The sequence below is a fragment of the Gorilla gorilla genome, chromosome 8 (assembly GCF_029281585.2).
Source record: "Gorilla gorilla gorilla isolate KB3781 chromosome 8, NHGRI_mGorGor1-v2.1_pri, whole genome shotgun sequence".
In the NCBI taxonomy this organism is placed as follows: domain Eukaryota; kingdom Metazoa; phylum Chordata; class Mammalia; order Primates; family Hominidae; genus Gorilla; species Gorilla gorilla.
Window position 1 is genome coordinate 61,463,644 of NC_073232.2, and position 26,698 is coordinate 61,490,341.

General features: G+C 34.0%; 1 protein-coding gene across 1 annotated transcript in view; it reads left to right on the forward strand.

Annotated features, from left to right (window-relative positions):
* Window positions 1-26,698, forward strand: part of PCDH15 (protocadherin related 15) — a 1,796,064-nt gene that overhangs the window by 1,405,573 nt on the left and 363,793 nt on the right. The window contains exons 14-16 of the mRNA XM_055352068.2: window positions 3,910-4,116; window positions 14,582-14,716; window positions 16,243-16,392. Coding sequence (XP_055208043.2) covers window positions 3,910-4,116; window positions 14,582-14,716; window positions 16,243-16,392 — 492 coding nt within the window. The remainder of the gene's footprint in view (window positions 1-3,909; window positions 4,117-14,581; window positions 14,717-16,242; window positions 16,393-26,698) is intronic.

The following is a 26,698-nucleotide window of genomic DNA, read 5'->3' on the forward strand; positions in this document are numbered from 1 at the left end:
AATGATTTTTAAAATACCACCTTGTTCCAATTGAGCTGTTTTTAAAATATTTCTCATTTCATCCACCACGGATTTTAGGGGAACAGAATAATTCAGATTTTTGAGAACCCTTATTTTTATTATATGGAAGAAAAGATAATTGGATCAGAGTTTTGATGCATGGGCCCACTAAAGAGCAAAGTATATTATTATTATTATTATTATTATTATTATTATTGTTTAAATTCAACATTTTAACTCTTACTTAACAGAAGTATTTATCTCAATATTTTTTCCTACTACTAATTTGTCCCATCTGTCTTGCTTTTCAATATTCATTTGCATTCTGTAAATTTGAGAAACATATGATGAATCTTCCTGTGTAGCCTCTTAAAAATCAGGAGACCTGAGTCTGGGCTCATGTTCTGTATGTTACTGACAACCTACGTGGCCTTGAATATAAAACTAACCTTTCTTTTTTTCCATCAGTTCAAAAATATACATTTTCACATCTGGACAGATAAATGGCATAAAGAAAGTGGGCTTTGGAGACAGATATCTGGTCAGCAAATTGAAACACCTCAAATAGAACAAAATACATAGTAGCAATCCAAAAATATTAATCATTATTAACTCTAATATTAGAGTAAAAATGGGCAGAGCCTTTATATGTTATTTTTATAGATACGAGGAAGTTAAGAATTAGATTATTTTCATAGATCTAATTTGAATTTTATTTCTCTTTTCATTGAATCACTTTGTTTTCATCATGCAAATAATACATATTTTTACTGGCTTCACAGTTGGTGGTAAAAACTAATGATATACGATCTGAATGTAAAATGTAAGCTTATTTCATTATTATACAATTTTGCTTTTTTCATCCTCCTCACCACCTATATATTGTGTGTGTTTGGGTGTGTTCATTGGGGAAAGAGGAAAAGTTGTAGAATTTATGACTTTTCATGGCATTATTATGTCCTGGATATGACATGCTGGTTATTAGAATAATTAGATATTAAAGAAAGATGGAGAGATAAAAGAAAGAGAGAAAAAAAATCTGTTCAGAATGCCTTGCATGTATGAACTGCTCTGAGCCTGTAAGAGTGAAGCAGAGGATTCCTGCTTAAATCATTTCAAGGTCATTGGGTTGGAAGCCCATATGGACCAATTAGTTTTAAACAGTGAAAAAACAATGTTTTCCAGGCGTAGACTCTACCTCTTGCCCTGGTCAGCTGTCTCCAGAAAGCCTGATGTGTGTCACAGGGGTAACTCCTAAAAGAACATCCATGGCTCAGCACAAATTAATCACAACTGCTGGATGCAGAAAGACCTCATCCATACTGATGGTATTAGCAGCATGCCTGGTTGTGTGAGATGGATACATAATCCCAGACAGGACCAAACATTATTCCAGTACTGTTCTTCTTAGTGCTGAGCAGGATCTTAAAGCGTTTTGTGCCATGGGCTAATTTGACATTCTGCTGCCAAATGAAAAGTTAAATGCATAAGGTAAACTATGTAATATTACTAAGAAAATCTAGCATATTATCTAAATAGAGATATCAATATATTAAAAATCAAATATAAGTTTTTTAATCAATGCATTATATGACATTACCTCCCTATGGGTTTATTAATTAGCGTAATTTCACATTAGTAATTGACATAAATAATATTTCAACAAATCTTCAATATAAATAATATGAAGGAAAATATATTGTAATATTTCTTGGTGAAAAGTCAGCAATCCCTACCAATATCACTGTAGTTTGTTACCTACCTGTTTAACAGATGAAAATGTTAAATTACTATTAGAAGGAAGTGAAAAATTGTCTTCTGGAGACCGAATTCCTTTCCTCACGTTTTAATGGTTAGAGATCTCTAGCTGAGCTACTTACAAAGTACTGTCACTATCTATCTAGAAAGTCACACCAGAGTTTAATATCAAATATTTTATTTTCATTTTAATTGATTTAAAAATACAACTTTTCTCACAATGGGGAAAACATAACAAAAATTAAAGATAGAATTTGAATTCATTTTAATAAATGTATATGCTATTAAATTATATCCATGTTTTCTCATAAAAGTTGGAGGAGATTTTCCAGAAGTCAATTGTGATGAAATCTTCCTTTAAATTAAACCTTCCAATACACATATAATAAAATATATATTTTTTAAAAAACAGAAAATCTATGGTTAGTATTTTCCTATGTGCAGCATGACCATGTAGAGATTTTGTATGAAAATGTATTAGAAATAGAAATTTTTATCAACTTCTTAAACTTAATGGGAGAAAAAAAAGAAAATGTATACATAAGAATATTAATTTTACTTGAAAAACATTTCTAGTTAAATAATATTGCAATTCACAGTTTCTACAACATTACAATGAAATTTATTATCTCTGTCCTTTTTAAGAAGCTTTTGGGGACATTCAGTGGGCAATAAATATAACTTTAATCTATTAATTTTATATAGAATTATGAATTATTAGGGAATTGTCTACGTTTCTTTGAGCTGCAATAACAAAACACCATAAACTGGATGGCTTATAAACAAGGAACATTTATTTCTCACAGTCCTGGAGGCTGGAAATTCGACTCTTGTAAATTTGGTTTCTAGTGAGGGCCCACTTCCTCACAGAGGGTGGTTCCACCTTCTTACTTGTTCTCACGTGGTGGGAGGCGGGGAAAAGGAGCCCTCTAGACCCTTTTCTATAAGGGCATTAACCCCATTAATGAGGGCTCTGCCCTCACCACCTTATCACCTTCCAAATGCCACACCTCTTAATACCATCACCTTTGGGGTTAAAATTTCAACTTACGAATTTGGGGGGTACAACAGCAGAGACCATAGCAGAGATTTAAACATTAGTGTAAAATGAGAAGACACAGGCCGGGCGCGGTGGCTCACGCCTGTAATCCCAGCACTTTGGCAGGCCGAGGCGGGCGGATCACGAGGTCAGGAGATCGAGACCATCCTGGCTAACATGGTGAAACCTCGTCTCTACTAAAAATACAAAAAATTAGCCGGGCATGGTGGCGGGCGCCTGTAGTCCCAGCTACTCGGGAGGCTGAGGCAGGAGAACGGCGTGAATCCGGGAGGCGGAGCTTGCAGTGAGCCGAGATTGCGCCACTGCACTCCAGCCTGGGGGACAGAGCCAGACTCCGTCTCAAAAAAAAAAAAAAAAAAAAAATGAGAAGACACAGAAGAGACAAAGTCTATACGATAGTTCTTTATTTGTGTTACTTTTTTTCTTTTATTTAAATGTTTTATCAGCGGTACACTCAAGTATCTCCATTTGAATTTTCTGACTAAATGTATTTAAACACAATTACCTCTCCTACTGTATTCAATAAAGATTACAATAATTTGGCTGGGCGCGGTGGCTCACGCCTGTAATCCCAGCACTTTGGGAGGCTGAGGCGGGCGGATCACGAGGTCAGGAGATCGAGACCATCCTGGCTAAAACGGTGAAACCCCGTCTCTACTAAAAATACAAAAAATTAGCCGTGCATGGTGGCGGGCGCCTGTAGTCCCAGCTACTCGGGAGGCTGAGGCAGGAGAATGGCGTGAACTCAGGAGGTAGAGCTGGCAGTGAGCCGAGATCACTCCACTGCACTCCAGCCTGGGCGACAGAGCAAGACTCTGTCTCAAAAAATAAAAACATAAAATAAAATAATAATAATTTATTACAGTGAATTTTTAAAATATACACTGGGTTTTAAAACAGAAGACTGAAGCAATTAAGCCTCACTGGATTTTCATTTCCTCATTTATATTTTCAAACGGCCCTTAAGTATTTTTTCCTTATGTGATGATATTAGTTAAAAAGAGAACCCTATATATTGCATGAAAAGTGAAACTCCAAAAAGATAGCACGACATATACTTTCTAAATATTTTCTTTTCTTTTCAATTTTAGGCTGAACAAGACAATGGTCATCCTCTTCCTGCCTTTGCCAGCCTACACATTGAAATACTGGATGAAAACAATCAAAGTCCATATTTTACAATGCCCAGTTATCAAGGCTATATCCTGGAATCTGCCCCAGTGGGAGCAACCATTTTGGACAGTCTCAATTTGACCTCACCTTTAAGAATAGTAGCTCTGGACAAGGACATAGAAGATGTAAGTTAAATACATATTTTGCTCTTGTTTGTGTAACAAATCTCGTATTTCCATTAATGGGAAATATGACAAAGATATGGCTACATAAGCTAGAGAAGAGAGAATTAAGTCACTGTGAGTTTTAGTGTTATAATTTAATTCCAAAACAAGGATATTTTTAAAAAGTATCTTTGAATTCAATAACTATTCCTTTTCAGCTTGAAGATATTCAGTATATGTAAGAAAATGAATGTTCTACTTGATGTTTATTTAACGACGAGGGCAATATTTTTATTAACATATGTTGAGAACTGTTTTATATAATTGTTGATAAAGCAAAAATAATGGTGTTACTACATGAGCAAAAAATCATGAAAGCACCCCTAGATTGTGATTCTCAGAGACTTTTCTTCAAGTCTGAGGGCATCGTTATTAAAATATATTTGAGGCAGCTGACCCATTCATATTTCTGCCAGTGACTATGTGGATGCTTACGCTTCACTCCACAAATCATTGTCTTTTGTTTTTCTTGTACTCACACTATCTACATGAGTGGGAAATGGTCCAGGCTGAGCAAATCAGAACACTTTACCTCCTTAGCCAGAGTGAATGTTATAAAGGGACAGAAAATCTATACCAGGCTAGCCAGAATCCTCCCAGGAATTTACAATGGAGAACAGAAGGGCCGAAAGACTTTGGCATCATGTATTAGAGAAGTGGAAATGAATCTGAAGCCTTTGTAGCCACATTTGCTGACATCATGAGAAAGCCAATTATCAGTGGGAGAGAATGAAGCCTGAGAGATACACACAGAAAAGAGAGTCCCATTGAGTGCCTGTCTTTTAAGTTTTAAGTTCCCCAGAGGTATTCTAATTCCCAAAGATTTTCCTTTGAGTTTGTGAACTACCACAGTATCCTCACTGCATAAATATGTATACATATGTTTTGTGTATATAGATAGATAGATAGATAGATAGATAGATAGATAGATAGATAGATAGATAGACAGACATATACACAGGTATACATACACATACAGATATAGATAGATAGATAGAGATATATACACAGGTATACATACACACACACACACACACACACATATATATATACATAAAACAGCAAGTAAGAAATACAACTGTGTTTGGATTATAAGCATAACTATATGTAAAAGATAGTTGGATTTCTTACTTGCTGTTATATAATTCTTGACTTATTCATTTCTCCCTTAACAGTGCTTGCTCTCAGATAGATGGATATTTTGTGATGATGGAATTACTGTGTAACTGTACTGTCCAACATAGTAGCCACTAGTCTTATACAGCTATTGAGTACTTAAAATTTAACTGGACTAAAAACATAACTTTTAAATTTTGCTTAATATTAATGAAAGTAAATATAAATACATGTCACTCATAAGGCAGCAGAGCTCTAGAATGTTCCCTAATATCTCATTACACATAGCTTTATAATCACTTTAGGAAATTAGGAAGGTACTTTCAGATTTTTTTTTCCTCTTTCTAAATAAATTTTGTAACACTCCACCGAGGCTATGACAATTCTTGTGGGCACTCCACCTCTTCCCACCAGATGCTTTATTTTATTCTTTTGTTTCTCTTTGCTTTGTTTTCTTTTTCCATTCTAGCTTTTTTTTTTTTTTCAGTCTTTCCTGGTCTCTCACATTTAGTGTCTTCTTAAACCACAAGTTTTAACAATATCTGTCATTGAGTTCTCAGTACATGTCAAACAATATAGTAAATTCTTCTTGCATTAATTCCCTTAAATCTCACAACAAACATGATAGATGCAATTATCCCTATTTCAGAAAGGGATATTAAAGCTAGTTTAAATGCCTTACCATGATCACAGTGTTAGTAAACAGTAGAAATGGACCTTAAGCCAAGGTTTATGGAAAACAAAGTTCTCAATTTTAAGCACTCTATATTTTATATACTTTGATCATAGTCTGACTATAATGATAGCTGAAGAATGCTCTAGGTTCTTTTCCTAGAAAAGTGAACACATTAATCTATACACAGTTTCATATGCCAGTCAAGAGAATTTAGGGATTCTCTGATGTATAGTGGGTTTCATGAGTCACAGGAAAAAAGTCTCTACTGAATCCCCACTAGAAAACACCTAGAGTCACCTTAATAACTTCAATCCAGGCTGAGCAAATGTATTTTGTAGATCTACTAATGTCCCACAAATTTTAGTGCGGATTTTGCTTTTCAGTTGAATACATACTCATATTTTAAGTAGTGACTAATCAATTTGAAAGTGTATGATAGCTTAGGTCATACCTTAATAGAACTGGTGGTTAGAAAAATCTAAATCTAAAGTTAGGTAGTTTTAAGTTTACACAATAGCAAAATTTATGTATTTATACCTTCTCAGTGTGTTCATATTATCTAATGGTTACACACTAAGCCCTATGCTTGCCTGTGTGCCCCCATACTTGTCTGGATTGTCTGTTCACTTTTAAATTACAAATGTTAAAATTGTGTTCCAAGAACTTTGTAAAAGACAGTGTTACTCACAGGGCATTGATGAAATAAAGTGGAGAGAGCTCAGGGATCTAAAGCCTTTGAGAAACGCTACTTATAATTCAACTCTTGGAGATGTACAGTACCAGTTAGTCTATGAAATGCTCTGAAGTGTTTTTGGCAGTTTGGGCTTTGGATTTAGACAGATCTTGGCTTGACTCCTGGTTCTGTCAGGTAATAGCTGTATAACATTGTGAGTTTCATACTCATCAGGTGCCACCTCTTGTCCAGTCATCTATATGGTAGCAATCATTGCTGCCTTGGCATGTGTCTTTAGTTGGGACTGGTGGGAAAGGGCATGGAGAGAAAATTTCCCTGAGATGACGCCATGTACGTGGAGAGTGGCATGCTTCATAACTTTTGTAAAAGTGTCAAGTAATTAATCAGCAAAACTGATCATTTGCTTATTACTTAGACTCACCCCCTTTCTAAAATAATCTATGGTGAGTGACTGTCATTAGGTGTCCAGATAGTGAACAAGTATGCCTAGTCTTCTAGTAATAAAAGTTTTAAAAATATCATATGTAGTTTCTATATATAAAATATAAATAAGCTCATAGAATATTAGAAATAGTTTAAACTTCCAATACTATATGAAATCCTCTCCTAAAACCCATTTCCCAGAAATTGATAGATGTTTTATTGTGCTATGAAACCTAGAATCCTAGAAGTCTTGCTTGATTTTTATGTTTTCTTTATTCTCCACAACTAAGAAATCTTCCATATCTTCCTATTTTGTCCCTAATTATTTATTTAATCGCTTTTCTTCTCTCTATCCTTATAACCACCACCCTATTGGTCTGTTATTAGAACTACTTCCTGATGTTCTTGGTCTCTTGATTTCTTACTCAAGTCTATCTTCTGCAGGGCCATTAGAGTGATTTATTCAAAAGCTCAAATCTAACATCTAACTATATCCTTCCTTCCTCTCTCCCTCTCTCCCTCTCTCCCTCTCCTTTCTTTCTCTTTTTCCTTCCTTCCTTCTTTCTTTTTCTTTCTTTCTTTTTCTCTCTCTCCCTTTCTTTCTTCCTTTCTTTCTTTTTCTTTTTCTCTTTCTTTCCTTTCCTTCCTTCCTTTCTTTCTTTCTTTCTGCCTGCCTGCCTTCCTGCCTTCCTTCCTTCTCTCCATTCATTCTTTCTTTCTTTCTCTCTCCCTTCCTTTCCTTCCCTCCCTCCCTTCCTTCCTTCCTCCCTCCCTCCCTCCCTCCCTTCCTTCCTTCCTTTCTTCCTTCCTTCCTTCCCCTCCTCCTCCTTCTTTCTTTTCTTTTTTTCTTTTCCTTTCTTTTCTTTCTTTTGAGAGAGTTTCTCTCTGTCACCCAGGCTGGAGTGTAGTGTCGCAATCCAGGCTCACTGCAACCTCTGCCTCCCTGGCTCAAGTGATTCTCCCACAACAGCCTCCTGAGTAGCTGGGATTACAGGCTTGTACCACCATGCCTAGCTAATTTTTTTTTTTTTTTTTTTTTGCATTTTTTGTAGAGACAGTGTTTCACCATGTTGGCCAGGTTGGTCTGGAACTTCTGACCTCAAGTGATCCACCCACCTTGCTGGGATTTACAGGCATGAGCCACTGCGTCTGGCCCACATTTCTATCTGATATACTTTTATGACACCTATTCCTCTAGAGAAGAAAATTTAAGCTGACGCAGTTTTCCATATCTTGATACCTGAACATTTTTGCAGCCTGAATTTTGGAAACTTCGTAATTCACCTATAACATTTGGCAACTGCTTGTAGTTTCTTTCATGTGCCAAGCTACATCTTGTCTAATATTTGCTCATAACATGTTCTAGGCTTTGAAATCTTTCATCTGTTGCACAGGCTGGCTTGGATAACTTATACTCAGTGTTTAGAGCTCACCTCAGGCATTCCTTCATTCAAGAATCTTTCCACAGTATTCATTATCCAATTTTAGTTGCATGCCTCCCTCAGTGCATTTCTCTAATTCTATACTTCCAATTTGAAAATAATGTCTTTCTCTGTCATGAGTTTACATCTGTTGAGAATAGGTCCTATATCTTAGCAACTTTTGTATGCTGAAGAACTAACACAGTTTCCAGCACTTAATAGGGTTTGGGAACTCTTCAATAAACTCATAAATTCAGTCACTATTGAATGAATTAGGTTATCTAACATATGCTTCAAAAATGCTAATGATGTTGCATTAAGTATTGCACAAGATGGCCTATCCCATGTTTGAACAACTCTAATTCTTAGAAAGCTGTTTTTCATACTGAGTTGAAACCAGTTTTCTTTTAATTCATCTATTATTCCTTAAATCTTCCATTTGCCAGCACACAAAATAAATCTATGAAATAGTCATTCATATATTAGAAGATGGATTTATGTCCTTCTGATACATCTGTTTTTTATAGACCGAACACCATTTATTTTTATAAAGTAAATTAGTTCATTTCTGGGATTTTCAAAAGATCTGTATTATCAAAAGAAGACTTTAAAGCCATTTTAGTTTATGGGCATGAATTTTACTTCAAGGTAAATCATGCCACTCTTGGCTGGGTGTGGTGGCTCACTCGTAATCTCAGCATTTTGGGAGAGTGAGGCTGGAGGATTGCTTGAGGCCAGGAGTTCCAGACCAGCCTTGGCTACATATGGAGATGCAGTCTCTACAAAAATAAACAAAAAACTTAGCCAGGCATGGTGGTTCATGCTTGTAGTCTCACTAATTGAAAGGCTGAGGCAGAAGGATCCCTTGAGCCCACTGGTTCGAGGCTGCAGTGAGCCATGATTGCACCACTGTACTGCAGACTAGATGACAAATTGGGACCCTAATTCAACAAAATGAAACAAAATCCTGTTGCTTTTGAGTGTCAGAATTAGTGACCATCATCATTATAGGGATAAACTCTTTGAGAGAGACAGCGTGCCACCTCATACAATATCAGCATAGTATTAGAGATTAAGCCTCAAGCATAAAAAGTGGAAGTTGTCATTGCAGGGCTTGGCTCTCAAGAGTTGCTTCAAGCATAGCTATTCCAGATGGTAAATGCCAAGAAGGGGACAAATTTGGATCCATTTGCTTAAAATTTAAGTTGTGTTTCTCACTTTAATTTAGTGGAAAGTGAAGCCACATTTTAAGAAACAATAGCCAGGAATGTGAGTTGTGATAGTATTCACAGTGTAGATTTTAAGTCAGAAAGAATTCCAAGGGCCATAGTAATACTGAAAAGAAAGGAAAAAAAAATATTTGCACCAGTGTTCTTTTTATTGCTATATAGATGTAGACATATACCCATATATACACACACACACACACACACACACACACATGCATGTATACATATATGAACTGTATCAGTTTATACATTATGCTTTTTAGAGTACTTGTACCACATCATAATTTCAAAATAACCCACAATATAAGTAGAATAGGTAAGGCACAAGGTGTTAAGAGGCATGTCTGAGACCACCAGGTTTTCAGTGTCAGAGATGCTAAAAATTGATTATTGAATGCTGATCATAAAAAATGACAAAGAATAATAATCAATAAAGATTACTCATTTGGCTTGTAAAAAGATACTTGTTTATAATTTCATGTAAATTTGTTCCTCTGCATAAAGTTATTTTACTATGAAGAGGTATCTTTGATATTTAATTCAATATACTCATAAAGCAGTTAAGTATTTATGTGCTTCATAAATATCGTTATTCCATTATATGTGGGTCACAATGCTAATAAAAAAATTGTATACTTTGAAAAAAATTGTCAGTCTAGTGTGCTGGAAGTGGTTTGCTTTTTCTTCATATGTGCGGTTGTGATCATTTACATTTACAATATTTATTTCATGTTTAATTTGCATATAGGTTCCACCCAGTGGAGTTCCTGTAGGTACTAGGTGTTAAGCTTGTGATTGTTCTTTTGTTAATTGCTGTGGTTTATTTCCTTGTTCTTTTTCTCCTTCACTAAAACACGTAGGTATTACTTCATTATCCCTTATAAGGATATCTACAAATACTTTATATAAATTTAAATATACTTACTTCATTGGTTTAAAATTTTAAAATATTTTTAAGTCAAAAAAGGTAAAAATATTTACATAATCTATTGTTTATAGTACTATGAAATTTTGTAAAATCCAAATTTAATTGTCGACTGAGGCAAAGACTGCTTAATTATTAATGTTTTCTCAGTCCACAACAAACATTGGTAATTTATCATGGCATTTTTTCTAAAACATTGTAAGTTTGAAATTGAATTTTTTTGAACTAAATACTCAGGCAACTACTACCAAGTAATTAAAATTGGCTGAGGAGATAACATTTTTTGTCATTTTTCTCTTATGCTTTGTCATTTATATGTATGCTCATGTATATGCATACATATATATGTGCACATGTCTATACATGTCTGTGTTGTATGTGCCTATATATGTGCATGCATATGGTCTTGTGTGTTTGTGATATCCTATATTTATTCCCATTAGAAACCCCAAGTTGGTGTTTAAACAGTAGACTCTCATATTTGAACATAGTTTTATATGATAGAATGCTTGTTTATTTTATATTCATATGTTTGTTTACCTGTGTGTTTTCATATGCATTTACTTTTGCATTTTTTTTCTGTTTTTATGTGTGCATGTCAGAGCTTATTTTACCATCTCAAAATATAATATGCAGATAAGTGAATTAATATATCATACTTTTGGTATATACTGACTGGATATTTTAGGGTAAAATAAATATTACCTAATGTCAGAGGAAAATTAACAGTTTTTAATCAACTCTCCGTGTACCTATTGATTTAACACTTAAATTCATTTTAAATAAACTTGTAGACACAACAGCTACCTAAATTCTGCTACCCCTATTGGAATATTAAGCCAGAACATTATTTGTCCATATACATCCTAGTCTATGAAACTTATAAGCTATTAACTCTAACATGATTAAAAGAGTTGCAAATATACAAGTGTTGACTCAAGTTACTCTTTAGGAATTGCAAAATTCAAATATATTTGTGAAATTCAAACTGTATCGGAATGCAGCTTGACAAGAAGGAATTTAAGTTTATAAAGAGATTTAGAGAAGGATATTTGACTTCAAATGCACATTGTTTCTTACCAAACGTTTGATATACCTTTCTTGTGAAGAATAGCAAAGCCTTGAACTGTAAATATTGTCAATCAAAACAATAGGTTAGTTGGTACTGATATGTATCTATTAACATTTTATGTTGATATTACTTAAAATTTTCATAAAACTCATAAAATGATATGCTGTAATATTTGGAACATAAATATATACACATTTGAAACTTGCACTATCTTTAAAAATGAATATAAATTATTAAACATTGAGTGACAATTTGTTGAACATTTCCAAATCTGGCTTCCTAAATTTTTTTACTTAAATTAATGCGAGGATATTTACCAATAGCATTTATGTACAAGATTATTATTTTAAATATACATAAATGTAAATGTTATATTTTGATCAGAGATTAACTAAACAAAACAGAATGAGCTATAATATGCCATGTATAGTGTTAGCTTTCTGTGATACATTATCTTCTTCACAAAAAACAAATACACTGTAGTTCTGGGAAATGTTATCTTTCTCCAGCTAGTTATTATTAAAGCACTCAAGAAACTGAGACAGTTAAATTAACAAAAGATCTTTAATGTTTCTGGTTATCCAATATAAGGAAGTCTATTTATGGAGTATTGATGTGTGCATTATCTTCAAACGAAAAGCATTTGACAAACAAAACCTTGAGGTTTTCTTGAAAGTGGTAAAAAGTAAGTGCTCTTTGTGACACAAACATATTATACTACAGTCACATTTGGACACACTAGTTGACAACTCAATACTTATTGAAATATTGCATTATCAAAATACTTGACACACAAAAATGCTTAAAAATGTGGTGAAGATATGAGTGAATATACCTAACAAATTTATTAACAGAGGTTACAGTTGAAAGGAAGAAAATAAATTGAGAGAATTAAGGTATAAAGGAAGTAGAGAATGATGAGATTTGAACAAAAGGAGCAAAGTAAATATTTGGTAAACAAGGTACATAGCAAAACTTCCTCAGCTTGCATTTAGGGTTTAAAGGCCCGAATAAATTAAGGCATGCCAGATGGCACCATTGTTGGTACATTTAGAGAAGCGTATATGTGCTTAAAAGCCCAGTGATTAGGTAAATCCAGGATAAACACAAAACAAATGGCAGACATTCATACTTAGAGTTTCTTTGACTGAAACTGCATGTTAACTAAAACTTTTTTATCAACTCTAAAGTAATAATTGAATTTAATCACAATTCACTCTGAAGTGTAAAATAAGAATGCTTAAAATATCATTCAAAATAGACATATGCATTTTCTAATTGACTTTTATAAATAAATAATTTATTTTTAAAACTAACATGTTAGATTTTTTAGAATATCCCACTTTCTAGTTATCTGAGTAATTGGGTTCATGACACTGAAATGGAAACAACTAAAGTGCCTGTTTGAAAATATCAGAGTGTGAAGCCTCTTGAACTTTTTCTCAATATTTTTGATCATTTTATAATAAATACGCCAGTTGGAATTATTATGTATAGTATTACTTTCTTATTGTTCCAGGATAAATGTAGCACAGTGACCTTAAGTCAAAATCCTGAACATAGAAGCTACTACAGAATGAGATATTATGAATACATAACTTGTTTTAGGTTCAAATGAAACCATTTATTTCAAGGTTATTTGAAATCTACACATATCACAATGTTTAAAAGATGGGCAGATTCAAGTATATTGTGGATCAAATCATGTTCACATTTTATTATAGTAGTGTGCATTACAACTTTTGTATTTTACATAGAAATTTTGAAATTATGAGTTCTATTATTTTCAAATTAAACACATTTAACAATTTTCTACTCTTTGCTCTTCCCTCAATCCTTGACATCAGACTTAAAGAAGTGTTTTATGATATTAAATCCATTTCATATCATTCTATGCATACTTTAAAAGATAGTATAATCTAGAACAACACCTTACCTCCCTGTATCACTCCTTTTTCTCTTTTTCAAAGCCTTCATAATAGTCCACTCTCTGAATATTCCTTTTTTCTTTGCTCCACCTGCCTTTCTTTCCTACTATGCAGACATCAGTGCTAGCCTTCTTACTTTATGTTGCTGTTCTTTCTCTAAATTAGAGTATGTTGTCTTCTCTTTCAGGGGTGGCAGTGAAATTGCAAAGGGTTTTCAATGCTAAGTTGATTATCTCTCAGACTTGAATTTTGAAATCCCTTCCTTTTTAAGTATATATCATTTTTTCTAGACTTTTCTATCAGACACATTTGCTAAATTTATGCATATTTTAAATCAAATTATCTGAAATATTTTAATTAAAGTAAACATGTTTCCATTTGGAAAATTTTACAGCATTAAAATAAGAAAGAGTAAGCATGATATTTATAGGTAAAGAATAATACATAACCAATTTTATTTCTATTTTGCATTATAAGTAAGAACAAGATAGTAATATGCATATATGCAGTTTGTTACTATAAATGAAGTAATTATAAAGTCTTATTGCTAAAATTTTGAAATGCAATTTTCTTTTCTTGCTTTTATTTCTTATTTCTCCAGTCCAATGCTATTTTGGAAAATATTGATAACAAATAATCAGTAAGAATATATTTAATTGGGAGTTTTTATATTCTTTCTGTTTTTCTATTATTTTTCCTTTTTTCCCACATTGATTATACCTGTATGTATTTCAGTATTTTGTATTCCACGATATAGGTTACCATCTTTTGAATAGTTTAGATCATTTGAGTAAATATCTAGTTAAATATCTTTTATCGTTAGAAATTCTTAATACTTTCACGTGGATTTTTGCTATAAATTTCAAACATTAACTTCTAGGTAATGAACTAATAGCTACATTATTTATTCAACGTTTGAAATGATGTCATTTTTTTTCAAAGACAAAAGACCCAGAGCTTCACCTTTTTCTGAATGACTACACCTCAGTCTTCACCGTCACACAGACTGGTATTACTCGCTACCTCACCTTACTTCAACCAGTGGACAGGGAAGAACAGCAAACGTACACCTTTTCGGTAAAGAGCTTTTGTGTAAATATACATACGTATGTATGAATGTAAGTATTTATGTTTGTATGGAACTGAAAGAGATGTCTGGTTAAAACTGAAAAAATCAATGACTTGGGGGAAAAATACATTATTTTCAATACCAGAGAGAAGATCAATGAAAAATTATTTACATGTATTGCTCTTTTTTTGTAATTTCTGTAGCTATATTAACATTCTTCCTCACAGAAGAAAAAACTTTTCAAAATAAAAAAAGAAAGTGAGAATTTCAGTCTTTACTAAACAGTCATAATTGTCTTAAATTGAGATATAAAGAATTATTTCCTAACCTTTTTTGTTGTTGTTCTTGCATTTTTAATTTAGTCATAAGGTTGAGCCAGTGATTCTCAAGTGGGAATAAATTTTCCCTCCAGTGAACATTTAGCAACATCTGGAGGCATTTTTGTTTGTCACAATTGTGAAGGGGTAGTTACTATAGGCATCTAGTAGGTAGACATAAAGGATGCTGCTAATTGTAATACAGAGAACAGCCTCCCACAATAAAGAATTATCTGTCCCAAGGTGTCAATAGCACTGAGGTAGATAAATCATGGGTTAGGCTAATCAAGGGGAAAAAAAGTAAAGGTTATTAAAGTTGTGATTGTAAATATTTATGAGATAGGGAAATACACACACACATAAACATACATACACATGCACACAAACACGTAAATAACAAGTATAGTAGGGTTGACAGTTGAATAAAGATAAAAAGTAACTTCTAATTATATCCTAATTTTTGAATCAGGCACGGGAGAAAGATGAGCTAAGAGAAAGCACAAATTAAGCAAGATATATAGAAATTATTTCTGGAGAAGGCTACATAGAAAAAGATCAGAACTTCCAGGAAAGTTTATGTGATTGTTAAAAGTTAGATACAAAGTGGATTTAGACAAAGATGGTGGTGCTGTAGCACTGATTTGGCAGGAATTGTTAAAATGTTGATAACGTATGTTATACTTTATAACATACGTTATCAACATTGATAAAGTATAACATATCACAATTAAATGATACCACTTAGTCCTTTGAAAATTGCCATTGGGTGAATTACTGTGATACAATATACATCTAGGAAGTCTACCTTCCTGATGGTATAAACACATTGACTGTAAAAGGAACTATTGTATACAAAATATGTAAATGCAAATAATATTTTCCAATTAAGTTTTTAAGGATTAAATTGTAGTTAACCCTAACAGTCAGCAATGTTATTGGCCCACTTTAAATGATATTTTGCATATCTGATTATTTAAAATATGCCTGGAGTTGAATACCTTAAAACAAAATCTTCAATACTTGCTTCTTACCATATTAGAACACTTTTAATATATGAAATATTACGTCTCTATTACCTCCTTTTATCAACAAAATATTTTTGCACCCTTTCAAATTGTAAGATTACCTGTAAGAAACTTGTTAAACTGTAAGAGCAAACTCTGTACTACTTATATTTGCAGAACATCTCTATTAAGTGTATTTTTCTCCTCCCAAAGATAACAGCATTTGATGGTGTACAAGAAAGTGAGCCAGTCATCGTCAATATTCAAGTGATGGATGCAAATGATAACACGCCAACCTTCCCTGAAATATCCTATGATGTGTATGTTTATACAGACATGAGACCTGGGGACAGTGTCATACAGGTAACTACTCACATAATATGAGTGTACACTCAAAGCTGTTATTTACATGTGCATTATACGATATGCTCGTGAAGAAATTACTTAAGAAACAAAAATTGATTTCACACTTATTGTATGGCATAATTAGTTTAAATAGCTTTAAATTTCTGTTACTTTTCAAATAAAAGCATATCCGCCAGGCATGGTGGCTCACGCCTGTAATCCCAGCACTTTGGGAGGCCAAGGCAAGTGGATCACCTGAGGTCGGGAGTTCGAGACCAGCCTGACCAACGCTGTCTCTACTAAAAATACAAAATTAGCCGGGTGTGGTGGCGCATGCCTGTAATCCCAGCTACTCAGGAGGCTGAGGCAGGAGAATCGCTTGAACCTGGGAGGCCAAGGTTGCGGTGAGCCGAGATCATGCCATCACACTCCAGCCTGGGCAACAAGAGCAAAACTCCGTCTCAAAAAAAAACAAAAACAAAAACAAAAAACCAAAAACAAATAAAAGCATATCTATATGGACTCTAAAGGAGACTTAACTGGTTATTAGAGGTAAACATAGCTATTTGTAGTAAGTGAATAAATGCTTGGTTGTTACTTTAAAAAAAAAAGCATAGCTATTTGACCAGTTTATATTTTATTAAAATACTGAATATATTAAATCTTCAAATTACTTTTCACTACTGTAGAAATTGATTAAATTTCACTTGGAGATAAATACAAAAAACTGCCTTAGTAAATTGATGCATAATCCCACTAGATATTGGTTACCTAGATAAAATATAATCACTACAGCAGAGAAAATTTAAGTTAGATAGTAAATGGTACCTTTGAAAACACGTAAGTCAGGCAACATCTTTATTCCTGATTTATCTTATTTTTACCATTATCGTGCTTATTACACTTAAATAAGTTATTTCAAACACACACACACACACACACACACACACACTTTTTTTCTCTATCTCTTTTCCTCTCTCATCAAGGTCATAGCCCATATCTGAAATTAACTTATTTTCTTCTTTCCCTCACTCCAAATGGAAAACTCAGGAGTTTAGCAACTTTGGCTGTCTTGTTTGCCACTGTAATGCCAGCACATGGCAGACATATTAGCCATGCAGTAAATATTTATTCCAAGGATAAATCATCACCAACTTTGCATTAATTGTTAATTAAAATTAGAAATCATTCAATGCAGCCGGGCGTGGCGGCTCACACCTGTAATCCTAGCACTTTGGGAGTCCGAGGCGAGCGGATTGCCTGAGCTAAGGAGCTCGAGACTAGCCTGGGCAATATGGTGAAACACCACCTCTACTAAAATAAAAATTTTTTTAAAAATTAGCCGGACATGGCGGCATGCGCCTGTAGTCCCGGCTACTCGGGAGGCTGAGGCAGGAGAATTGCTTGAACCCAGGAGGTGGAGATTGCAGTGAACCAAGATGGCGCCACTGCACTCCAGCCTGGGGACAGAGCGAGACTCCGTCTTAAAAAGAAAAACACAAAAAACAAACAAACAAGCAAAATGTGAAAGAAAAAAGAAATCATTCAATGCTGTTATTTTTTTATTTATGAATTAAGATGTGCTTTCTTGAGTTCTATAGAAGGGGTGACATGATAGCCTGGGGACTGGGAATTCAACGGAATGTTTATTCCATGTGTAAATAGCTTCTGCTGTGTATTTGGTAAAGAGAGAAAAAACGTTTCAAACTGCTATGGTAAATTTTTTAATATATTGGTATGGTACTTGTCACATTAATAAAATGAATGTGTTTTAAAGCATTTGATTTCAGGGCAAAACTGTAACTAGTTTATTTCTGTATCTGTGGCATCTGTATCTATAGTTCATGGCGTATAGTAGATGTTTAATACGGTAGCTGCTGATGGCAACAAAAGACGCTGGGGACTACTATGGAGGGAGAGAGAGAGAAGAGACAATTGAAAAATTAACTATTGTGTACTATACTCAGTATCTGGGTGACAGAATCAATCATACCCCAAACCTCAACATCATGCAATATACCCAGGTAATAAACTTGCATATGTACCCCTTAATCTGAAATAAAAGTTAAAATTATAAAATAAAATAAATATAGTGTAGCTACTTAATAAATGCTTATTTGAAGATGAAAGAAAGGAAGACCCTTAGACAAGTAATATTGAATGAATAAAGATATGAGAGAATGGGAAGCTGTAGACACATGACTATTAGTTCCAGTCAATTGATGGACCATGAGAGCTACATTTTTCTTTGCTAAATCACCTTTTCACAGGTAGAAAAATCATAGTTTACATAAATAAAAGAATGACAATTATTGTCATGTTCTTATTTAATTAGAGCTGATTTTCATCTCTATAATGACATAATTGGAAATGAAAGTAAGTTTACACAGAAAAACAGCCAGCAGGGAACTACAAAGTGTAAGTAAGAAAATCATAGCAATTATATGGAGAAACTGTATCTCAAAAATGTTTGCCTTAGGGGATCAAAGGCTTATTTCCTCATTTGAAGTCTACAAAAGTTAATTTCCCTTATGTATCTCTTTGTAAAACAGATATTTCCTTGCCTTTCAAGACTTATATTTTATATATTTCCCTGAACTATGCAGATTATGAAGATAGATTGTTGTTTGTGTCAGCATGCCCACAATTTTAAAAATTATTTAAGTCAACAAATGAAGCTTTATAATTAGTATTTTAATGTTATTTCTGGTATGTGGTAGAAGAATGGTCTCACTATAAAACATCCTCCAAGAACCTAGACGTAAACTAGTTCTCATTGAGAGAATATTTTTAAAACAAAGAAACTTGATACAGAACTCTGATCTACATATACCCTTTAAGAGTCATGACATAGGTCCCTATGCTACACCTCATCACAACCCTGCCTTTCCCCATTGACCTGACACAGGATACATCAGTTTACTTTGTGGTTAGTAAACTGATGTCAAAGACTGAAAGTGTCAGAAACAAAAGTGACAATGAGAACTTTAAAGGAAAGAGACACTTGGGCAACAGGTTTTAATTATTGTCATTTTCAATGTAGCCATGAGACTCTTTTAGCCTGATGTGAGTGCATACTCAATTTTTTAAGTACAGTATATTTTTCTTATTAAGTATCTACCCTGTCTGCAAGGAGCAAATGAGTTGGTTATAAAGTTTTAACCAGATCCTTGTTATAAGTTCTCAGTTATAAATTGAGCTTCTGACTTTATATATGTCTCTTACACTTGATTTTTTCAAAAAGACTGGAGTGATTCTCACGCACATGGGTCATGAACAACACTTAGAGGAGTGATGCCTTAAAGCACCAACATCATCTTCCGTAACCGGAGCTGAAGTATAATCACATTATTAGCACATATTTTGTTTAAGGGAAAATTACTGCATGAGATAATTTCATTTTTCATTCCATGCAGACCATTTTATCAGATGTCAATGCAATCGTATAGGTTGAAACTAATAAATACCATGCTCCACAAATACCAATCCACACATTGCTAGTTTTCTTGAAAAGACAATTACTCCCTATACAGGATACAGATTTTAATATTTTGAAGATGTCGATTTAAATACTAGTAGCTAGCTATCCAATTAATGCTCCATAAACACTATTCGCAAACATCTGCAATTCTCTTAAACTGTGATTCTCAATGATAATTGACTATTAGCATTCTGCCTGAGGAACTTTTAAAGTATTGATGCCAGCACTTCATTCTAAGATGTTTGTATTTAAATGATCTGGCCACCCATAACAGACTCACTTAGACAGATTTTATTTAAGAAATTGAAACAGTTCTAATATGCAGCCAATTTTGAGAGTTACAGTTTTAAACAACAACAATATTTTAAAAGTACCACTGCATAATTGTACTTCTTTTTTTTCTAAATTTTATTTTATTATTATTATACTTTAAGTTTTAGGGTACATGTGCACACTGTGCAGGTTAGTTACATATGTACACATGTGCCATGCTGGTGTGCTGCACCCATTAACTCGTCATTTAGCATTAGGTATATCTCCTAATGCTATCCCTCCCCCCTCCCCCCACCCCACAACAGTCCCCAGAGTGTGATGTTCCCCTTCCTGTGTCCATGTGTTCTCATTGTTCAATTCCCACCTATGAGTGAGAACATGTGGTGTTTGGTTTTTTGTCCTTGCGATAGTTTACTGAGAATGATGATTTCCAATTTCATCTATGTCCCTACAAAGGACATGAACTCATCATTTTTTATGGCTGCATAGTATTCCATGCTGTATATGTGCCACATTTTCTTAATCCAGTCTATCGTTGTTGGACATTTGGGTTGGTTCCAAGTCTTTGCTATTGTGAATAGTGCCACAATAAACATACATGTGTATGTGTCTTTATAGCAGCATGATTTATAGTCCTTTGGGTATATACCCAGTAATGGGATGGCTGGGTCAAATGGTATTTCTAGTTCTAGATCCCTGACGAATCACCACACTGACTTCCACAATGGTTGAACTAGTTTACAGTCCCACCAACAGTGTAAAAGTGTTCCTATTTCTCCACATCTTCTCCAGCACCTGTTGTTTCCTGACTTTTTAATGATTGCCATTCTAACTGGTGTGAGATGGTGTCTCATTGTGGTTTTGATTTGCATTTCTCTGATGGCCAGTGATGATGAGCATTTTTTCACATGTTTTTTGGCTGCATAAATGTCTTCTTTTGAGAAGTGTCTGTTCATGTTCTTTGCCCACTTTTTGATGGGGTTGTTTGTTTTTTTCTTGTAAATTTGTTTGAGTTCATTGTAGATTCTGGTACTTAAGTCATTAAGATGGAATCCCACATAAAGTTGAGTCCTCTGATCCTCACCCCACTTCTTTTCATTGTTCTTTTGTTTTTTAGTTCTCCTTCCCTTCTTCTGTGATGCTTCTTACTCTTCTTTCCTGTCTTAGACTGCACTCCTTCCAATTTCTGTGCTCCACCAATTATTCTATTTTTTTGATGCAATAATCTCTCTCCACTGACTAATTCCTTCCCTTTGCCCAATTAACATTCTTAACATCCCCAGGTTCTGGTCTAATCCCTACTCCCAGATATAATTCTTCATGCTTCTATCCCACTCTGATTATTTTCCTTATCGACAAAAATGTATCAATCTAAGTGCCTGCATACATATATTGATCTATATCTATCTCTATATTTATATCTGTATTTATCTGTCTTGTGTAGAATATAATCTGGGTTTCACTCACATCACACCACTAAAATCATATAAAATTAGATATCCCATCAGTCTCTTTCTACATGTCAAAGTCAAAAGTCCTTAATCTTTTTGAAACTCTCAACTATACCCTTTTATGAAAAACTTCCCTGGTTCCCATCCTACTTCTCTGTTGGCTGAGAGATGTTACTGGCCCCTTGTTCAATTATCACCCTTTAAAAACTAACATTCTTCAAATACGTATATATACTTCTTCTCTTTTTCATCTGTTCTCAAGTTTTCAATCATCACCTCTATATATACTTGTCTCCCAAAGTTAAATGCCCTGTAATGACCTCTTTCCCAAGCAGCAAGCTGACATTCCAGATATCAGCTGGACATGACAAAGTAGATCTTTTACAAGCACTTCAAATTGGACATATCCAAAAATACATTAACTAATCAATTATCTTTATTTTAATAAACAAACACACACACTCAAAAACATGCATCTAGTCGTGTTGGAGGCAGCTATATCGTGATGCACACCATTAATCTTTAGGTTCCACAGGCAGCAGGGTAGGCACCTTGCAGTCTTGTTTGTTTTCCCTCTGCTTTACCTGCATACATCCAAATTATTGTTCAGTTTAGGCAATTTCTATTTTAGAATGTATTTGTAGATCATCATTTCATCTTTTTCGTTAAAGATTTTTTTTTGAGCAGTTTTAGGTACACACCAAAATTGAGAGGAAGATACAGTGATTTCCCATATGCTCACTGTCCCCACAGATGCATACCTGCCCCAATATTAACACCCCATACCAAAGTGATACATTTGCCACAATTAATGACCTTACATTCACACATTGTTATCATCCAAAGTCTGTAGTTTGCATTAGGATTCACTCTCGGTGCTTCATTTTATGGTTTTGTACTAATGACATATATCCACCATTATAGAACCACACAGAAGAGTTTCACTGCTCTAAAAATCCTGTGCTCTGACTATGCTTCCCTCCCACTTGCTTCCTTCCTTCCCCTGACAATCATTGATCTTTCTACAGTCTCCATGGTTTTGCCTTTTCCAGAATAGCATGTGTTTAGAATCCTATAGTATGTAGCCTTGTCAGACTGGCTTATTTCACTTAGTAATACATATTTAAAGTTCCTTCATGTCTTTTCATGACATAATAGCCCACATCTTTTCAGGGCTGTATAATATTCCATTATCTAGATGTAAAACAGTTTATTCATTCTTCCATGAAATAATATTTTGGTTGCTTTCAAGTTTTGGCCATTATTAATAAAGCTGCTATAATCATCCACGCTAAGTTTTTCTTTTTACATGGACATAAATTTTCAAATCCTTTTGGTAAATACCAAGGAGTGGGATTGCTGGATCATATAGAATGAATATGGATATCTTTGTTAGAAACTGAGAAGCTGTCTTCTAAGGTGACTGTACCAATTTGCATTCCCATTTCCACCACCAATTCCTTTTCCATGCCTATGTGCTGCCATAATTTAGGCTACTACAGTAAAACTATGTTGGGCAATCTGGCTATTTCCACAGATTTCCTACCACACTGTTTCAGATGATTATTCTGAAACTGAGTCAGAACAAATCTTCACCCTCCTGGAAAACCTACCAATGGAAGGAAGAAAGCTCCACACATACAGTCAAGGACATCTATGTAATACTCTTAAATATATTTGTTTCATCTCCTGCTACATCCCTTCATGTTATGAATCTGAGAATATATAGGGTTTTGTTTTACTTGTTTTTAGCATGGAATATTCTTCTTATTCTATAACTATTGAGAGCTCTCTCAGGTTGAAGGTTTGATCCAAGTTGTATCTTTAAAAAAGAAAATCTTTAACACACAGTACAATTGTTACCTCTTTAATAAAGGCTATATTTTCCTAGCAAGTCAAAATTAATTGCTTCCACATACCAGCTATCAACTGTATCTCCCACATGTTTTATTGTGGCTTGCATTAAAGCTAGCTTTTACGTGTCTGTCTCCCCTACTGATCTGTAAGTTCCTTTAAGACAAAAACTTTTAATGATCTAACCACCAGTGGTCAGTATAATGACTTACACACAGTAGGGATTCAGTTAATAGCCATAGAATTTAATTCCCTCGACTAATGTACCCTCAATGAGTTTAGAAAACACCTAATTTTAGATATATGCTCTATTTGGCCTAAGAATTCTATCACACACTGAGTATCACCTCACATAGTCCTTTCCCGAGATGATCTCTAACTTCACAGCTTTAGCCAAGCTACCCCTTCCTGCTCTTAAATTGGAAATATTTTAATTTCTTAGTTATTCTATATCATAGGTAATTGAATATTAGAACTGGAAAAAACTTTGAACATAATTATTTTTCATAGCCTAATTTTATAGAAAAATGTGAGTTAATATAATGATAGATGATTGTTCCAAATTAACAAGGGTTTTAAGTGACAGAGATGAAGTAGAATCCAATTTAAAGACAATAGAATTGGGAGGCAGACTAGCTAGTTGCATTTCTTTCTGCCACTTTGTACCATTACATGACATAACCTTCTGTACCTCAGTTTTCCAATCTTTAAAATGGTGATAATAATAGTACCAACCTCAAAAGAGTGTTGTGATTATTAAACTAATTATATAAACTACTATCACATGCATGCTTAGCAAATGATGCATATGTGGTAACTTGCTATTACTGTACCATTCTCATAAATTATGTAAAGCACTTATGATTATTAATATTTGTTGTTACCTTATCTGTGTATACTTCTATGTGTCCTGTGTTATTTAGCGCTCTGTGGAGGACACATGTACATAATATATAAAATTACATATTAAATTCTGTTTTTGTAATTTCAAATATTCAAGTTTAAGATAAAACTATGTCGTATTTTAATGTCTCTTGACAATTTATTTCACACAAGATTGGGAGGGTTCAGAGTGGTATGGCCATAGACGACAATTTCTTTCAAATAATGATTTTGTTTTCTTTGGTTTGTGTGTATAATGTCATGATTAAAGTTTGAGGGTTATATTTACTTAAGGTCTTGAGGGGGTTCAGTATTTCAGCAAATACCGGATAAAGTCTTGATGAGCAAAGCTTACAAAAATGTGGACCTATTTTTACATTAGTACACAATTTTAATTTATTTTTGGTATTTGAAGCATTTTATTTTTTTCTAAAGACCAGTCCATTTCTTGGCTAAACCTATTTGTATTAGAATTGAAATATATACACCAACATGTAATTCTGAACTTATACAGGTTATTCACTCTTGCTGAGGACTTTAATTGAATTCCAAGTTTGACTACACTATCTGCATTTTTTCAAATGGATGATATTCCCCAATCTAAGAAACTAGAAACACCTCAGGAGGCTGAAGCGGGAGAATCTCTTGGAGGTTGCAATGAGCCAAGATGGCGCCATTGCACTCCCGGCTGGGTGACGGAACGAGACTCTGTCTCAAAAAAATAAAAAAATAAAAAAGAAGAAAAAAGAAAGAAAGAAGGAAAAGAAAATAGCAACACCTTCCATTTCATTGGAAAAAGTTATTCTTGAAACATACTCATTTACTCCCATCTCCAATCTATTACCAACTCCTATCAATTTTTTCTCATATACTTATTTAATGCATCTACCTGTTTTTCTTTTTTTCTTTTTTTTTGCTCTGTCGCCCAGGCTGGAGTGCAGTGGTGCGATCTCAGCTCACTGCAAGCTCCGCCTCCCGGGTTCACGCCATTCTCCTGTCTCAGCCTCCTGAGTAGCTGGGACTACAGGAGCCCACCACCACGCCCGGCAATTTTATTTGTATTTTTATTAGAGACGGGGTTTCACCATGTTAGCCAGGGTGGTCTCGATCTCCTGACCTCGTGATCTGCCTGCCTCGGCCTCCCAAAGTGCTGGGATTACAGGTGTGAGCCACCACGCCCGGCCTTAATACATCTACTTGTTTTTCTTTCACTGCCACCATCAACTTTCACCTAAACCTGTGAAATGTCCTTCTTTCAGTATTATTTATGTCTCCTCTTTCCCTCTTTTTCATTCATTAGCCAGTGGGCTATATTACATTTGAAATCACTCAAATAATTAGCATGCTTGACCCCTTCAATGGTTTTCTACTGCTATAAAAATGAAGCCCATAATCGGTATCCTGTATTACTGGATTAGCGTTCAATTTCTTCACTTAGCATTTTATCTTTCTCTTATTTGTTATGATGCTCCCACAGTGATGAGATAACTTTTATTCATATGCTTTCCGTCTTTTAGGTCTTAATTTAAATGCTGCTTCCTCAAAGAAGACTTCCATGATTTCCTCTTCTCAATGTTATCCCTTTATTATTTTGGAGCATCCTGATTTCTCCTTCACAGCACATTTAAAAATTTATAATTATACGGTTAAACTATCTGTTTCTCTCACTTAATTATAGGCTCAAATGGAATAAAATTATTGTCAATTTTTTTGCATACTTCTTTTTCTATCACTACTGTATGCCTAACACCTTACACAGTCCCAGCACATTGACCTTTAATAAATATTTGTTAAATGAATAAATGGATAAAAAGAACTAATAGATGTAGGTAAAATATGTATTAGGAATTTATTTATGAGTCATGGGAAATAACATATTTCAGGTTAATTCATTTTTAAATTTTTTACAAAGTAAAATATTTTAAACTACAGTTATATTAGTATCCCTATAACATAGTACTTCCAAACTTGATTATTCAGAAGAATCACTTCAAAAAGACTCTTGAGATGCTAAACTGACTGAAAACATAAGTCAATCATATATGCTGTTAAAGAGGCAAAATTGAATAATTAACACATTTATTTGAAAATGATTTATTGTGTAGAGCATTTAAAGTATTGCGCACGATGCCAAATCATAAGAAATAAAGAAACTATCAACATATAGTTTATGACCTTAAGTAATTACTAGACTACTAATGAAGAAAGGCAAATTATATTTTGGTTTTATAATACATGACAAATATGACTTAGATCATCAAATTAAACATTATTAAGTGTTTAGCACATATTTCAGTATCTCATAAAACCTTAGGGGTTATGTAGTCTAGGCTGAGGTTTCCCATTTGATAAATTTGAAGAAATACTAATGCTAGCATTATAG